Source organism: Lagopus muta, chromosome 1 (assembly GCF_023343835.1).
Source record: "Lagopus muta isolate bLagMut1 chromosome 1, bLagMut1 primary, whole genome shotgun sequence".
Taxonomy (NCBI): domain Eukaryota; kingdom Metazoa; phylum Chordata; class Aves; order Galliformes; family Phasianidae; genus Lagopus; species Lagopus muta.
In genome coordinates this window covers 149,685,913-149,704,573 of record NC_064433.1, presented here as the reverse complement: position 1 = coordinate 149,704,573, position 18,661 = coordinate 149,685,913, and the positions used below count along the sequence as shown (strand labels likewise).

The 18,661-nt window shown below is 40.2% G+C and overlaps 1 protein-coding gene across 1 annotated transcript; it reads right to left on the bottom strand.

Moving 5' to 3' along the window:
• Nucleotides 1–13,441: 13,441 nt before the first annotated feature.
• SLITRK1 (SLIT and NTRK like family member 1) lies at nt 13,442–16,884 on the bottom strand. Its single transcript, XM_048946203.1, has one exon. The coding sequence runs from the start codon at nt 16,248–16,250 to the stop codon at nt 14,172–14,174; it is 2,079 nt and encodes a 692-aa protein (XP_048802160.1). The 5' UTR covers nt 16,251–16,884; the 3' UTR covers nt 13,442–14,171.
• Nucleotides 16,885–18,661: the final 1,777 nt, after the last annotated feature.

Below are 18,661 nucleotides of genomic sequence, written 5' to 3'. Positions count from 1 at the left end.
CAAGATCTCCAGTAAACCTTCTCATAGATTCAAAATTATTTTCAGAAGGAAAGCAAATATTTTTCCTTGGAATTATATGTGGTAGTAACTTTGTAAAATAAATGCAATATTAATGAATTAAAAAAACATTTATTTGTAATTGACATGATGTTCCTGCAAATAGGAGTTATTCCTGAGATAGGAAACTATTACACATATTTTCATACTATTGCTTACATTCTTAATGTCTACAAGAGATTAAGAGCTAAAACTTGCATATTTTAGCAACATAACCCCCAAAAAACAAGGCATAATATTGGGACCAAATATGTCAGTGTTCAATAGGAACCTGTGTTTACAGAATCAGACTCACAGATGGGATGCAAGGTGCCTCTGGGTCCTGGGAGCTCAGTGTGGGGCCAGTGTTTTCTCGATGTGCTGACAGTTGGGCAAGGATAAGAGGCAGAGACAAGACGTTAAATCCTCTGTTCTGCAAGATCAATGAAACTATGCCATTTTACAGCAAAGGAGTATGAAAAACTGAAAGTGTGGAATTAATTTGAGGAAATGCAGCTGTCTATATTTACAGATATATTTAGACAAGGTGCCCTAGATTCTTGCTAGAGTCAATGGCAAGAACTAAAACTTTTAAAACACGCTTATTTCTTTCTAAATATGGACAGGGTTTATTTTAAGATTAAGATTTCCAAAAATAGTTGTCCCAAGGTGAATAAAGTATCTAAGTTCCAGATACATTCAATTAAGAACATGATCTTCGCTAACATGTAAATGACCATTGGAGATGCCTTGGAGTATCTCATACATCCAGGACACCAATGGGGCTCAGAACTTACTAAAGATTTTCAGCCTTCTAGAGTGTCAAATAGAGGTCAGATGCAATATGTCTGGAAACAAAAAATATGTTTTAAAAATGAATTTTGTGTTAAATGTCTATTTAAATTGAGTTGCACCTTTTCCTATTCTCCACTGAGTGTAAGCCCTTCACTAACTTTGATGAGAGTTTAAAGAACCAATTCACATCCATATGCCAATATTTAGTCACATAATTTGGTGTCTTAGTCTGCAGTTGAACTGTTCTTAGCATTCCAAAATGCTGTGTTGAAACTTCAAAGTTCACATAAAGATCTCTACTGGTTATGCAGAAAGCCAAAGGTGCCTAGCTAGGTAAGAGAAAAATGTGAAAAAGCAGCAGAATGACTCTCCTAAAACTTAGCTTCAGAACTTAATGACAAACAAACAAACAGAACTTAATGACAAACAAAAAACCTTAATAGACACATCTACCAATCTGATGTCACAGATATAATCTATGGTCTAAGAAAATCTTGCCACAACTGATTTCTGAAAACTGATTTCTGAAAACTTAGATCTTTTGTCAAAATTTGTGTATCACAGAAAAGAGAAGAAAAAAAAAAAAAAAAAACATATATATGGTCAATCTGACTTGTTAGATTGTGTCAGTTGTGGTTATATTGATGTCTGTGCATTACAGATTCTACCTAAAATAGACTCATTCTACAAATTTAGAGACGGAAGAAGTTCATGGTTGATAATTTTCAGTTACTACTAACTGTTCAGCCAAGTTTTCTAGGAAGGAAGGAGATAGGGCATAGCTATTTCAACTTTCACCTTCTTTCATGGATTCATGTATTTTGTTTATTTGGACTTAATTTAGTAAAATAAGCAAGATTTCCCCCTATTAATCTAGGGTAATATTACATAAATTATTACATAAATTATTGCATTATTATTATTATTTATTACATAAATTATTTGTTAATTATTCTCCTGAAGACAAAAATAAGACATTCCTGCAGAAATAACAATAAAATAAAAGTCTTTAAAAAAAGCCTCATTTTATTGTTCTTGCTGTCATTTTCTTTTATAAGCAAATATATATCTGTATCTTCAGGCTGCAATAAAGATCACCAGAGATCATCAATAACATGACTCTGCAATATTTCATTTTGCTCATAATAAATTGTGATTTGGCAAGGAAAAAAAAAAAAAAAAAAAAAAAAAAAAAGATTTTTGAAGAACAGTCCTTGGCTACCTTATTTTATGCATATTTTCTTATTTTTAATTAAAAGTTCCATCCTGAGGATATTATTCATTAGTGTGTGATTCATCATGCTTAACTTTAGTAATATAAAAATTAAATAGCTTAGCTGTGATTTACCTTACTCAACTTTAGGAGCTGCAGTTTGGTTACAGACTGAGATGTTTAAATTCTTGTGCTCACAGTACAGTTGTTACAATTCAGCCAGGGAACACTTAAGTTGCCTTAGTATAATCATCTACAGCATTTAATGTGTTATAAAGTATCTTGCCTGGAATCCAGTTGTCATTTCAGAAAAAGAAAATATTTTAAGCCTGTACGGATATCTAAGGTACCCTAGGATTCCTTAAAGACTATAAATTATCTAAACATGCACAATTCAAATGATTTAAGATCTAAAATCTAGTTCCAAGTATAAAACAACTGTACATTATAACACTGGGCATAGTTACAGCAACTTAAATTAATCCTGCTAAACTATTCTAGTAATTTTAATATAAAATGATAGGCAACATGACAAACTAAATTAATTCCTGGTGTTTTGTTTTTGTTTTTTAAGATTTTAATTAAACAAAAATTTTGTCAGTATATTCTCATCCTCTTAACAGTCAGTGAATGTCAGGAAAAGCCAAAATTAGGGGCAACAGAGGCAGTTCAAGATATCCCACAGTATATATGAGAAGGAAATATGTACTCAAATCCCAGCAAGCCTAAAGTAAAAATGAAGAAAACAAACAAAACCCATAAAAACAAGCAAAAAACCTTCCCAGCTTTTAAGAACATTAGTGAATATCTGGGCCAAATTCTGAACCCACATAGATGCACTAGGTGCATACATCTTAGAGGATGTGGTAAGATTGTCTGGGCAAACTCAGCGCACACAAATCCATTGGCCCTGAAGGGATGCACTCATGAATGCTGAGGAATCAGCAGAAGTGTTTGTTGAACAATCCTCTGTCATCTATGAAAGTCCATGGAGAATAGGAGAGTTTCCTGAAGACTGGAGGACAAAGTCACTTCAGTCATCAAAAAAGGCAAGAAGGAGGACCCCAGGAACTACAGGTCAGTCTGTCTTACCTCTGTCACTGGGAAATTGATGCAACAACTTATCTTGGATGTCATCTCCAAGAAAGTGGAAGAAAAGGATATGAGGAGCAGTCAGCATGGATTCACCCAGGGAAAATTGTGCTTGACCAATCTGGTAGCCTTCCAGGCTGTCATGAATAGCTGGGTAGACGAGGGGAAAGGAGTGAATGTTGTGTACTCTGACTTCACCTACACTTTTGACACTGTCAAGCAACTTCCTAGGTAAGCTTAGGAAGTGAGAGGTAGAGAACTGGACTGTGATGTAGATTGAGAACTGGCTGAGCAGCAGAGCTCAGAAGGTTATGATCAGTGATGCAAAGTCTTGTTGGTGCTCCCAAGAGGTTGATATTGGGTCCAATCTCTTTCAATATCTTCGTCAATGACCTTGATGAAGGGATTTATCATACAAGTCTGCTGATACAAAGCTGGGAGGAGTGGCTGACATAACAGAAAAATATGCTTTGTTTCACCAAGACCTGGAGAGGCTGTAGAGTCTGGTGGAGAGGAAGCTAATGAGGTCCTACAAGGGAAAGTGTAGCATTCTACACCTGGGGATGAATAAATGCACATGTCAGCACAGGTTAAGAGCAGATCTGCTGGAAAGGAGCTCTGCAGAGAATGATCTAGGTGTCGTGGTTAAAAACAGGTTGACCATGAGCTAGCAGTGTGCCCTCGTGATCAGAAAGTCCAACGTTTTCCTGGAACGCAATAAAAATAGACAGCAGGTCATGGGATGTCCTCCTGCCCCCCTACTCTGCCCTGGTGAAGCCATATCTGGAGTACTGTGCCCATTACTCTGGGTTCCCTCATCAAAAGAAGAGACGGAGCTACAGGAGAGAATCCAGCAGAGGGCTACAGAGATTATTAGGGGCCTGGACCATCTCCCTTATATGGAAAGGCTGAGAGATTTGTGACCGTTCAGCCTGGACTGAGGGATCATCTTATCAATGCATTTAAAAAAATTACAGGACAGGAGTCAAGAGAATGGGACCAGGATCTTTTTGTTGCTGCACAGCAAAAGGAAAAGAGGCAACATGCAAAACTGCAATACAGGAAGTTCCACCTGAACATGAGAAAGAAATTCTTTACTTTGTAGGTGACAGAACACTGTAACAGGCTGTCCAGAGAGACTGTGGAGTCTCCTCTGGTGATATTCAAAACCTGTCAGGATGCTCTCTCGTGTAACCCCCTTGTGGAAACCTACCTTAGCAGAGGAGGTGGACTAGTCGATCTCTAGAAGTCCTTTCAAACTCTCAAATTCTGTGAGACTGTGAAAATCGTAGGCTCAAAGTCCAAATACAAACTGGCTTGTGTCCAGATTGCTGAAGGCTAGTTTGCTCTGCAGTAATTTTGCCTTGGACAGCACCAGTGAAGAACTCCAAAAAAGAACAGAAATAATCCATTATGGATTATCTGTTATGGATTGTATCTCCAGTGCTTGTGTTCACTTAAGTAGTTGTCCATCAATTTAGCAAGCTGAAGTATCTCATTAAAACCAAAGAGGAATGGGATACTCAGTCCAACACAAAATAATTTACATGACAATTATATTTTCTAAGTTTTCTTTCCTCGATTACTGTTTGACAATTTGGACCTGCATGGAAAATTGAGACTGATTCCATGTCAAACAAGGCAGAGCAGAGATTTGCAACTGGCATTATTCTCTCTGTAGGAAAAAATGATTTAAAATTTCTTTGTAAACTCCAACATTTCAAAGAAAATCTGCTAATCTAGTGAGAACTTTATGTACATATTCGTAGATGTCATTTAGTCAAGAAAATGTATGTTTTGATTAAACATACACGTTGATAATTTCCATTTCCTTCTGCATCATGTTGGGCATGATCGAAGCTCCATTAATATCAGTACTATTGGCACTTTGAGAATAATTATCTTAAATTTTCCAATCTCTGCTAAATGCTTTTACTTTTACATTTACAAATGCTTGTTGTTTTATAATCAGAAATGTAATGTTTTCAAATAGCATCTGTCAAATTGCAGCATCACCTGACCACTGTTGATGATGTAACACTAGTATCCAAAACTTATCCTTTAAGGTGTGAATCCTATTTTGAATTTTTTTTTCCCTATTTATTTCATTCTCAATTTTCATTTGTATAACATAATGGACATCCCTGTATTTATTATTGAGATTGGAAATATACTTTCAAAAATGGGTCTTATTCAATATATACGCCTGTAATTGATATAATATATTTGGACATGCCACTTATTTATAAGTATGCAGTAAAAACCACTTTCTACACAGCTTAATTTTCATATTGCCTTGTTATGAGACTCAAACCAACAGTCTAATCATTATCCTAAATATAATTTATTTAGTTCCTGAGGATTATTTTCTTATACTATAATTTTAATTAGTTAAGATTGTTTTTGATTAATAACAGCATACTCATAGACAGACCTTCCAAAAACGTGTCTCTTGTTCCCCAGAGCATCTTTAGTCAATGCCAGCAGCTCCTTTCAATCTGCTGTTCTTCCTGAGTAATTTCAGAAAATCTACAGATCTATCACCTATTTAGTGAATTTTTCTTGTTCTTTCTTATTTTTGCAATCTTTTCCCTGTGAATCATGTTCTTACTTTGTTACTGACACATTGAAGTGTGTATATATTAATTACAGTATGAAATGTCAAAAGAAAAAAAAAAAAAAAAAAAAAAAGAAAGAAAAAGGAAAATACATCTAAATGCTGTTATTTTTCTTTTTCTAATAGGATATATGCATCTTAAGTTACTTTAAAAAAAAAAAAAAAAAAAGAGGAGGATCTTTTAACCAGAACGATATCATTATTATTTTTACTCTTATTAATATTATATATTCACTAGCATTCAAGGTGCCATAAGGAAGAGCTCAATTTCTGATAGGGATCTAAGATTAAGAAATAGTCAAAATGAACTCCCCCCCAAAATTAGAAAATTCTCAGTATTTCAGTTGTCTAGAGGTGTCCCCCAGCCAAGCATTATGGATACCATTGCCAGCACTAGCCCACACTTCCCATGCTCATCTACAAGGATGCTGCAGGAGGTAAAATAAAAAAATCTTTTTACTTGCATTTATTTTTCAACTACCATAATCTTTCCTACCTTAACAGAGAATTGGTGAAATATTTTGAGTAGATAATACCAATAAAGACACAAAAACACATGATAAAACAATGTTTATAACCACTGTAACTAGTTCTGAAACATTCAGTTCCTAAGATATAATCGCAGGGGGGGGGGAAGGGGGGAAGAAAAAGAAAAAGAAAAAACAAACAAACAAAAAAACCCACCTGTTTCATGGCTTCATTCTCATCATTTCTACCCAATCTGTTTCACCCCTTTTCCCTGAAAGTTCCTATTATTTGCAGAGCACCTGTTACACAATACTGACAATTTTGTTGTGACACATTTATCCTGGGCAACTTACAATATGACTAATGGACTCTGGGGTCTAGCCACATCTTCTAGATCCTGCCCTTAAATCTTTCCTAGCATCTGTATTCTTTCTAAGATATCTCATGAGAATAGGTTGTTACAGTGTGTCCATAATTAAATTATATTTTTCTCATTACAAACCTCCTGTGAAAAACCACTTGCAGTTTAGCACTTTCTTTTCAGAATTTGTTTCTAAAACACTTACTGCTATATTTTCTCATCCATTGCAAGCATTTATCTCTTGCTGTAATCTTCTTAATGACTTCAGTAATGACTATAACCCTGGAGTATTGTATTCCTTATTTATATTTCAAGCTTGACCCAAGAACCAGTTATTTACTATTACAGGAACAGTAATAACTCTCAGGTTTTTTTTGCTGTTCCTGTTTTTGTTTTATATTTGTTTCCTGAGCCTTCTATTATTTCATGATGTTATTATGTAATATAACAATTTCTGAAGGCACCAGGAGAAATAGGAGTCTGTCTCATCCAAAAGCAACCATTAGAATACAGTATCCAAGACAAAGAGCTAGTAATTTTAAAAGACAAAAATAAAATCAAAGATTATCACAGAACCACAGAATCATGGAATGACTTGGGTTGGATTTGACTTCAAGGATCACCAAGCTCCTATCTCCCTGCAGCAGGCAGGGCCACCAACCTCCACATTTAATACTAGACCAGGCTGCCCAGCACCCCGTCCAATCTGGACTTGAACACCTCCAGGGATGAGGCATCCACAACCTCTCTGGGCAGCCTGTTCCAGCACCTCACCACTCTCTTGGTAAAGAACTTCCCCTGACATCCAACCTAAATCTTTCCTCACTCAACTTATAACCATTTCTTCTTGTCCTGCTATTATCTACCCTTTCAAAGAGTTGACTCCCTTCCTGTCTATAGACTCCCCTTAGGTACTGAAAGGCTGCAATTAGGTTACCCCGCAGCCTTCTTTTCTCCAGGATGAATATGCACAGTTCCTTTTGCCTGTCCTCAGAGGGGAGGTGCTGCAGTCCCCTGATCATTTTGTGGCTCTCCTCTGGACCCTCTCCAACAGCTCTCTGTCTTTTTTGTACTGGGGGATTCAAACCTGGACACAGTACTCCAGATGGGCCCTCATGAGGGTAGAGTAGAAAGGGGCAATCATCTCCCTGTCCCTGCTGGCCAGCCCTCTTCTGATGGAGCCCAGGAAACCATTCACTTTCCAAGCTGCAAAAGCACACTGCTGGCTCATGTTAAGTTTTTATGTTTTTTTATGATTTTTCATGTTAAGGAACCCCAGGTGTTTCTCTGCAAGGTCATTCGCATGGAAAATAAGAAAATAGATGTGGAGTACAATTGATCCAATTAATACTCTATAAATTTAAGTGATAACATGAAAAAAATAAACACACTAACCATCTCTGATATCATTAATTTTGTATTGATTTTGTGATATGTATTTAGTAATTTTGTATTTTATTTAATTCAAACATTCATTTAATCATCTACAGTGCAGATGAGTATAACTGAATTAGAATGTAACTGCTCTGCCCATTCATAGGGCTTCTGATGATACTTTAAATTGTCTTTTGTGGTCAACAGTTGATTGTCTTCTACAAACCTTGAGTCTTTTCTTTCAGAAACATGCAGAAAGATCAACTACTGAAGTATTTCAAATGACTTATGTGAGCCAAATGAACCAGGTCATGAGCCTCTCAGTACACCTCCACAGCTCAGCTCAGCTCAGCTCAGCTCAGCTCAGCTCATTTCTTCCCACAAGTGGCTACTCCTATTTTATATGCTCCAATATACCCCACCCAGGGTTCAGTTGCCACTCCAGAAATATATGAATCAGCCCAAGGCCTTATGTTGTATCTACCAGCCTCATGCACATGTCTAAGGTACTCCATGACCTCTGAGGGAAACTACTGATTTATACGTAGGCAACTCAGTAAAGCATATCAGACAAGGTGAGATAAACACCACCTACACTATGTCATAAAGCAATCTACAAAACAAATAACATTCCCTATTTTTTTTTCTACCAGACTATATTGCTTCTCAATTTCTTTGTAACTCATTTGCACTACCTTTCCCACAGTTTTGCATAGATTTCACTACGACTTCCCAGCCATTCTTTACAACCTAAACTCTCATTCAAAGGAAAACGCAGATATTTTCCCATTCTTTTTATTTTTCCCCTAGTAATACCTTAACACATTTTGTTTGCTAAACTCTTCACTTCCAAGTGATTCAGGAATGAAACAATAACATAAACTAAGCATGACAACACATGCTTAGACATATCTGCTTTGAGACCTAAGCTTGAGCAGTGTGTTTGAACAGTCATGACTTCAACAAAATACATCAACAGCTAAGATTTTTATTTTTTTTAATGGTGACTCAGTTGGAAACTTTTGAGGAGAATCAATATTACTATATAATGGGAAAGGAGGAAGTTGGAGAAAAACTTCTGACACCACCAGTGTTTTTTGATTCAAATGGTGTAACACTTTATCCCACTAATAATGCGAAAACAATGGCACTTAAAGCACTTGTTCTCTTAGAGGCAAATCACTATTTCTGAAATGAGTTATTTCTCTCTATTCTTCCATTTATTGCGAACTTACAGACAACTTTCAAGTGGTCCATATAGGAAAATGCTGTTTCTTCAGGTGAATTTCTACTGACTTTGCTCCTCTGTCACAAAACTGAAGGATGTATTTAAGAAGTATAAACAGAAACTAATTCAGAAAGTACTGAATAAATGAAACCACTCAGCAGATAATATATCAATTGACGCAATAATTAATCTTGGAGAAGTAATACTGATTAATTTCATTTATATTTCCCCAAACATGAGATAATATGACAACTTTTTCTGAAAGTATCAGACAATTATCTCAAATATCATATGTTACAAGTTTACGCATTAAACTACCACTGATAGACATAATCATAATAAATAGAATGTAATAAAACAGAGTACTTGCAGAATTTTTAGTCTACATTTTCTCTGATACTAATATTCCTATGTCTGGGAAAAAGTGAGGATAACAAAGAAGATTCCTGTAATTTTCATCAGTCATCTCCATACTGATAATACAGGTCAGAGCATTTTAAACATTATATAAATATCTAGGTAATTTAGGGCAATGGTAATTTACGAATACAAACCATGAATTCTTCACTTTCTGATTTGTTCCCAAATCCCAAGAAAAGAGGTATTCATACATCAACCAGCTCAAAAGTCCTACCCATTGCACTGAAATTATTGTGGCACAAATCACACAATCCTGTAAATCTGAACTACACAAACACATGAAATAAGTTGCAGTCAAATAAATTGTCTAAACTTTTCTAAAAAAAAAAAAAAAAAGAAAAAAAAAATTGCTGATGTTCCTAATCATCAAAGACTGCTCCCTCTGGCCGACAATTGAATAAAAATATAGTGGAAACTATTTTGACTGATTAAAATACAACAAACAACTACACTGAATTATTGCACAAAATCCTGCTTAGATTTTCTTTGCAACTGGCAAGACGCTGGAAAAAAAAAATACAAAACAGGAAAAGAGTTTGCCTCTTTACTAAGAGCTAACTGTCACTGGGAAGAAGCTTTTATATTTGGGAGACCCAGAAAACATTCCATAGGTAATGGAGGCTAGAGACTGTGGTTTCTTGCTGCCCTAATGTTCCCGTAGTGACTTTCGCCACCAGCTTAAGAAATTGTGAAATGTTCACCTTTTGAATTTAATGACTTCTCTACCTGAATAAAGGCTACATAGAGCCTTTTCTTCTCTATCAGATAAAGTCTGATCCCTCAAAAATACTTCTTCAGTTTGCATCATCCTGGTTTACAAGCATGTTAAACGTTCAGTGCAACTGCAACAAAGTTAAAAAATATCATGATAGAATCAATAATTTAAATAAAGTAAGGTATTATGTCTCCCTGTGCAAATTCATCAGCAGGCTTTTCTCAAAACAATATGTATTACCTATTGGTATTGATTTAAAATTTTATCAGTTTGTGTCTAAAATTTCATTTAGTCTTCTTGCAATGGCATGCAAGGGGCTACAATGCATACAGGAATATATTTCTATGGCAACAGTTTAAAGTCTAGGCTATTCTTAGATTGTTTTCAGAAAAAAACAAGGTGTTCTGTTATGTTGTTTTTAATAACTAAATGAAATATTCTATTTGATTTTTTTTGTTTTGATTTTTGTTTGTTTTCACAAATGCCCTTTTATAAGCAAAAAAAATAAAAAATAAAAAAAATTGTCTTTACTGTTACAAAAGAAAGAAGAGGTAAGAAGTGACTTAATGTGGTATGTGTTATGGCTTAATTTATGATTCATAAGTTTATTTTTCTGTTTAGTTGGGTGCTTTGTTTTGATAAAATGACCTTGAAATGTCAATCAGACAAATAAGATAAATATCATAATTCAAACCTGGTCATGATACAGTATCAGAGATTTAGATGATCTATTTATCTTAAGGGCAAGTGTCTGAGAGATGGAAAAATGAATCATGTGAGTGTTAAAATCAGAGCATGTCACAGAAATAAAAGGGGTTATTTTGTTGTTTCTTCCAACCCTCAACCTAGAAGCATGCGTAAATGCATACCTTCAGTTCCCCAGCTGACTTGACATTTCTATGTACTTGTGCCAATGAAATAGTTTTTTAAAGAAAGTAGGAGACAAAAGTCACAAGTTTATGCTACATCCTAGTGATGGAAAAACCATAATCACATGTATTTAGTATTATAGTCTCTTCAGTGTGTGTATGACTTTCCTCAGCCAGTGATTTGGCATCTTTAATTTACTATCTCTTTTAACTTCCATAGGAATCAACCTAACATAACAACAATTTTTAGCATGAGGTGTATTCTGACTGCTCTGTTCTTCAATTTTCTCACTGCAGTGGCATGGGGAAGGCAAGCAAGACATAAATGGTAGTCTAGTGGTGTACTGACATATTCTTAAATATATTTGGGCTATGCTTAAGTTAAAGCAGATGGCCTCGTAATGATAGAAATACTGACTCTTGGGCGAACGCATTTTCCTTTTCTTCTCAAACATGTAGGAGGGAAGCACAATGGCAAACTAGTGACTCTACTGCCATCACTTTGTCTTACATAGAATGTCCTGGCAGAAAATCAGTGCAGAAAAGAAGCAGGGGGAAACAAAGAAGGGTCCTTGAAATTAGAATGGTTTATATAATTAAACAGGACAGTATGTTTCCAGAGCTGCATAATCAAACACCAAGGTATTTTCTAGCAGAATGCAGAATTTTCCATAATGATAAAGGATTCTGGAAGAATGATCTTCTCACATTTAATACTTCATGAACACCTGGGATCAGGCTTTTGCCTCATTTTCAAGAGTGTATCAATTGCAATGTCTCTGTATGCATGTCTTTTTTCTTACTGCATATCCCAAAGGTGGGCATTTTCTATAAAGCAAACCGAATTAGTATTTGAAGTTTAGCAAGTCCCTTATGGTGTTTTACTCTTTAAAAGGATTCTCTGCCTGGAGAAAGCCAGAAGCAACGTGACTGAAATTCTCCATATCTCCACTGGGACTTGAGCTCTGAGTTAAAAATGATTTGCAAGGGCTTTCTCCTTTACAGATATTACTAGGTTTTGGGGCACTTTCCCATATCGGAATAGGATCAAGTGCAAGCTGCCTGAAGTCTAACTGCAGTCCTATGCTTTGTTTATTTCAGCATCTAATATTAAAGGTTCAAAAACCTAGAGCAGGGATGGGAAAGTCCTTTCCCTAATTAGCTTTCCCACCTCCAGCAGCAGCTGGAATCCAGCCGCCCACAGCAGCCTCATCTCGCTGGCAGTCCAGCAAGCTGTGTGAGGGCCTGAAGTGCTGACCAGTGAAATCCAGCTCTGGCTTAATGAGACCGAGGTAGGCAGAGTCAATTAAATCAAATTCCCACTAACATCCCTAATACATCTGCAGTGTGTGCAGCAGAGGCAGTGGCAGCAGCAGCAGCAGCAGCAGCAGTGAGAGATTCACAGTATTAATAAAGGGATTCACTGCCGCATTACGAGAGAGAGAGGAAAGAGGGTTAGGGTGGGAGGGAGTAAGGGAGACAAGAAACCTGTGTGTGTTATTTACATTGGGGAAGACTGTTTGTGACGCTGCACGTGAATGAATGAGAAAGAGGAAGAGAGGGAGAGAGGAAAGCAGGGGGGCTGGATGTGGAGAGATGGAGGAAGAAACACATATCACTGAAAGGAAGCTCTATCCCCTAAACCCAAATAACCCACTTGCAATAACTGATGCTGGAAAAATGGTAAGGACCCAGAGTTGAAAACATTTTCACTTTAATACTGAAAAAATATGCCATTATAAAACCTCAAGTAGAATTAGTAAGTTTCACTTGCTTCCTCAGTTCTAATTTCCTCAAGTTATAGTAAGATTTACAACAGCACAGATTTTTCTACCATTAAACTCTGCAGCCTAAGTACTAGAGTGACATTAATTGGTCATGCTTAACTGCCTTGATTTTTTTTTTTTTTTAATGTTTACACTATTACCATAATAGAAATCAAGGGTACTAATTTTTACATTCAAATGGAAAGGCAGTACTGAATATGTATACTGAAAAGGAAGAGAGAGAAAACAAAGCCAAAGCCTCCCCTCCCTCCATACCCCTCCCACAAAAAGAACTAAAAATCACCATTGAGAAAGAAAACATCTCCCAAGAAAAGCCATTCCCACATCAAGAAAAAAAAAAAAATAAAAATCAAATGAGAATATTCATGCAACTATGTCTTAAATAAAACCTTTACATGTTGTTTTTTTGTTGTTTTTTTTTCCTCCACAGTAAAAGTACGATCTCTACTGCCTATTGATCACACACCAAAAAAAAAAAAAAAAAAAGGCGAAATGGCACTTTTATTATTATACTGTATTTCTTATATAGAAGGTTTGATACGAAGGGACTTATCAGGTAAGAGGGATGATGGTGTGAACTAGACGCTGCTTCCAGTCGCAGGCTGGAGCGTCCCTGGGGTGCGTTGTATCCATGCGAGCCATGCAGCAGTTGTTTTTTTTTTTAATTTTCTTTTTTTTTTTTTTTTTTTTTTTTTCATTTGTCTGTTTCAGAGTCAGTCATTTATTTACATTACATTCATGCCTTCGTGCAACTTTCTACTCCTGTTTTGTCAGGAGGAGGCTGACAGCAGCCTTTCCTACGTCCCCCTCATCTTCCTGGCCTCTCAAGGGAGGGAGGGGTCCATCCAAAAGGGAAGAGGGCAAAAAAGCAAAACAACCCCCAACACAACAGAACAAAAGCCCAATAAAACCAAGAGCCATGGTTCGCCCTGCTGGAGCCAAAGGAAGCAGGTCCTTGCTCGTCCATTGCCGTCCCGGCAGCGCTTGGTAGGGAGACGTGCACCTCCGCCGGGGTCCCCCCACACGTACTGAGCAAGGCTCTTGCTCTGGGGGCCGCAGGGGAGTGCGCAAGTGTTTTTCATTTCTCACAAAAGGTAGCTGAGGTGCAGAGCCGTCCCTGCTGGCATTTGCCTCTCCATCACTGGGATAGTGCAGGGTCAGCCTGGGCAGCAGCCACCTCCGCCCCACCCACCTCCTCAGTCCGACAGGGAGTGGGAACCACAGTCATAAACCCTGTGGGCCCCATCGGTGCTGTAGGGCCCGTTGTGCCAGTAGGATGAGTCACAAACAGTCTGCAAGGAGTTGATCTCAGATGCAGATGAGTTGGCATCCCTCCTCTTGGACCGTTTTCTGTTCCTTAGGATGAATACCAGCATGCCAACCACTGTGAAAGCAGAGGTCACAAAAACCAGCAGCAGCCCTGGCACTAGCACCGAAATGGAGACCCGGCTGGTCTCCAAGTAGGAGTTGGAGTGAGTACCTGTCTCTGCAACCCCAGTGCTGTTTTTGTTGGTAGAACTTAAGGTGGGCAATATTTTTAGCTGAGGGCAAATCACATCATTGGAGAGGGACTCAAAATCCTCCTTGAAGAAATCTTCTGGAGACTCGCACCTCAAGTCACTCATTATCACTTTGGGGCGCAGCATTTCCGCCCACTGTTTGAAAGGCACGATAGGGCAAGTACAGTCCCATGGGTTGCCGTGCAAGTCGATCTGGGTGATGGAGGTGAGCTGGTCCAGCACCCCTGCCACTGGGAGGTACATGAAATAATTGTTGTGTATGCTGAGTTTGGAAAGTGAGACCCCGGCGAACACATCAACTGGGAGAGACCTCAATAAGTTGTTGTTGAGGATGAGGACTCTGAGTTTGGGCATTGCATTGAAGGTGCCGGGCATGATCAGCTGGATCCCATTAAACTCCACATTCAGATACTCCAGGTTTTGCAGCCCAGTGAATTTCTCCCGAGAGAGGGTATCTAGGTAGTTGCTATCCATGTAGAGCCATCGGAGATCAAAGAGGTTCTTGAAGGTGTTGTTCTCAACAGTGGCTATGTTGTTGTTTCCCAGATCAAGTAAATTAAGTTTTCGGTAATCCAGAAAGTGGGATTTCCTGATGGTGTGTATTTTGTTGTCTCTCAGAAACAGCTCCTGCACATTGGACGGCTTAGGCTTCAAATCCACCAGGCTGCTTACATTCCTGTCATTGCAATTAACCTTTAATCCTGATCCAGGAATCTGATCACAGCTGCAGATCTGAGGGCAGGACAAGATAGCTGGTTGCTTGCTCTTCACACTAACAGTTGACACAGCAGCAGTGGGTCTAGTTTTGATTTGCCAGTTGACAGGAATCTTTGTACCTCCGTTTGGACCAGATCCTGGTGTGGCAGGGTCTTCTTTGCCATGTATTTTAAAGGGGGTTGGAATGGGACCAGGATCACAGGTTTCTTCTTCAGCAGGGGGAGCAGCTAGACTAGAATCCACTCTGTTCTTTTTGCACAGCTCTTGCTCAGTGGTCTCATTTAAATCTTTGCCCTGCAACCTAGTGGGAGCTTCACAAATCACTCTGCCGATCAAAGCATTTTTGGGTATGTTTTCCAGCCATTCCTTCAATGACAGCAGATCGCAAGTACAGTCCCAGGGGTTATCCTCTAGCAGGATTTCAGCAATGCCTGGGATCTGCTCCAGCACCTCCTCATAAGGCAAGGTTTTAAGACGGTTTCCCCGGAGGTCGAGGTGGGTGATCGGCACATACTGAAACACGTTGGGGGGCAAGGTACTGATAAGATTGTCATTTAAAATCAGCACCTCTAGTTTGTTTAAGTCCCTAAATGCTCCTGGGTCAATATCCCGCAATAGATTAAAATCTGCCTGGAGGTATTCCAGATCGTCCAGCCCCAGGAAAGTCTGCTTCCTGAATGATTTGATCTTGTTGTTGTTTATGTGCAAACGTTTCACCAGCTGCAGCCCCAGGAAAGCCCCAGGAACAATCTCATGCAAACCATTGTTTTCCATGTGCAAACTGACTGCATTGTAAAAGTTAGCAAACTCATTAGGGAAAAGTCGAGTCAGGGAATTTCCATGCAGGAATAAATGGTAAAACTGGGAAGTTGGGGCGGTGAAATGTTGCAGGCTGGTAAATCCCTTTTTCTCACAGTCTACGTGCAAATCCCCTTCTATCTCGTTGCAGGCACAGATCTTCTCTTTGCAAACGTCCCCTGTAACGTTTCCAGCAGCAAAACAAAGAGACGTCTCCAGCAACAGAATCCAAAGCAGCATTTTTAAACCGAGCAATTCATTCCCGATCTCATCACAAAGTAACAGCAACCATCCTTCTCACACGGAAAGCAATTCCAGTTCATTCAATACAAAATGTCCAAACCAACACCAAAGGGGGAAAAAATGTGGGGAGGGGAAGCAGGGAGGGTCGGTGGAGAGGGGGGGGAACTCTTTCTTTTCTCCTCTCTCCCCCCCCCCACATACATCTGCAGCAGCCCAGATTCCAGTCAATAATTATATCCACAAACTCTCCAGGCACGTACTGCAAGGCACGCAAAAAAAAAAAAAAAAAAAAAAAAAAAAGTGGAAGGAAAAAAATTCCTTCTCCTCGATCCCTGTCGCTTCCCGGGCAGCTAAGCGGAGGTCTGCGGGCCGGGCTGTCTCACCAGCACGGGAGCGGTGCTTGCCGCCAGCCGCCGCTGCATGGTCGAGAGGAGCAGGCGGAGCGCGCAGCGGTGCCCGCGGAGGCTGCTGCTGTGCGCGGCTCCGCTCCAGACTGACCTTGCCGCGGAGCCGCGCTCGTCGCCCGCCGCCCGCCGGGCGCTGTCCAGCGCCCCGGTGCTGAAAGCGCGCCCCAGTCTAGGCGCTGGCCGCCGAGCCCCCGGCGTTCCGCGGCGCCTGCCCCCGCTGCGGAGCGCTGTTGCCCATGATGCCGCCCGCCCGCCCGCCCGCCCGCACGCCCGCGCCGCGCCTCGCCCCGCCGGCCGCGCTGCCTCCCCTCCTCGCTCGCTCCCTCGCTCGCTCGCTCTTCTTTCCTTTTTCTTCCGCTGCTGCCGAGTCGCACGCTCGCACACACTCACATGCACGCAGAGGGAGAGTTGCTAAGAGGCTCTGCTCGTTTCAGCCTGGTGCACTCTGAAAGATCTGACACCCTCTGCTGAGCTGCAGTGGCAAAAATCCATCTGCTGAGGGAATGCTGGAAAAAAAAAAAAAAAATCAATTCACGTACATGGCAAGCATTAAAATGTTGGCGTAAAAAAACTGCCGATCTATTTAGATGCTCTTTCTTAAACTGATTATTTAATTTATTTATTTCCTTTTAAGATGGGAAGTTTAGCGTCCCCCCACTCCAGACCAGTCCCCTGTTGCCCCCATCCACACGGACATACCTGCACAAGCAGGCGAGGTAGGTGTTTTTGCCTTATTGTATTTCCCAATGACTTGAGCAGAATTAGTGTCAGGGTGTCAAGCGAGTAGCAATTTGAGGTAATTATTCTGCACGCCATTTTTATCGTTGCTTTAAATGCATTTCTTCCTCCCCTGCAATCTACAGTATTTCATGCTGGGTTTAGTCTCTTGTTGGAGTTCTCTATATAATGAAGAAGCGTGGATTACTGCATTATATATACATACATATATATATATATATATAAAATTTAGATGATCAGAGAAGAAAAAAGGATAGGGAGGAGGGGATTGCTGCACTGTTAGCAATTCAGTGCACCTACAGAGTACAGCGTCTCCCCTAAGGAGAGGAGGAGAGGGGTGAAACTGACAGCTGTGCATTTTGACATTCTCATCTACACACAGATAAATCTAGGTAAGCACGTATGTGCATGCATGGCTACTTCCCTAGGGATGCTCTCAATACCCGCTCTGTGGAAGCACAACGGCTGCTCCCCACCCCCACTGCCACCCCACCCCCCGCAGCCCTTCCCTCCCACCCTTCTGACAAAAGAGATTACACAGCGGAAAAATCGGTGCCTGGCCTTACAGACAGAAGCCAAGCACACAAAAGTTTCTGCATCATTTGGACGGGTTTCAGATGCCTGTGAGCGAAGGACCAGTTGCACCTCTGGTGGTGCGAGTGAAATGCGGAGCTCCCCCCATCCTTGGAAACCGCGTCGAGGCAGAGGAGGAGGAAGAGGAGGAGGAGGAGGAGGCGCGAGCGGGTGGGGAGGCCCGGCCGATGCATCCCGCACTCCGAGGCCGCACTGCTCTCGGCCGGCGTGCCGGTGAACTTTGCGGCAGGCAGAAAGGGGGGAGAAGTCAGCGCGGGGGAGGGGGGGGGGGGGAGAAGGAGGGTTATTTATAGGGGAAGCCAGGTGCAGCCCGCACCCCTGGTCCCGGCGGCATGCTAATTTGGTCAAAGCTTTTTTTTCCCCGTCTGCCGCTTCCAAGTGAATTAGACATCCTGCCGACGATGATCTTATCAAATTAATGTAATTAGACTGCAGACAAGTTACAACGTAGCTGTTTCAGGTCCCCAAGATGACGGTTTGGCCTTTCTGGTGGATGCGGTAGGCGAGGATTGCAGAGGGTGGGAGGAAGCTAGGGGTAGGGGGTAGGGTAGGGAGTGGAACGGGACAGGAGAGGGAAAACAGATTTAAAAAAAGAAGAGAGAGAGAGAGAGAGAGAAACAGAGAAATTCTGGTCCTGAAAACGTCCGCCCAAAAAATTACAAAGAAGTA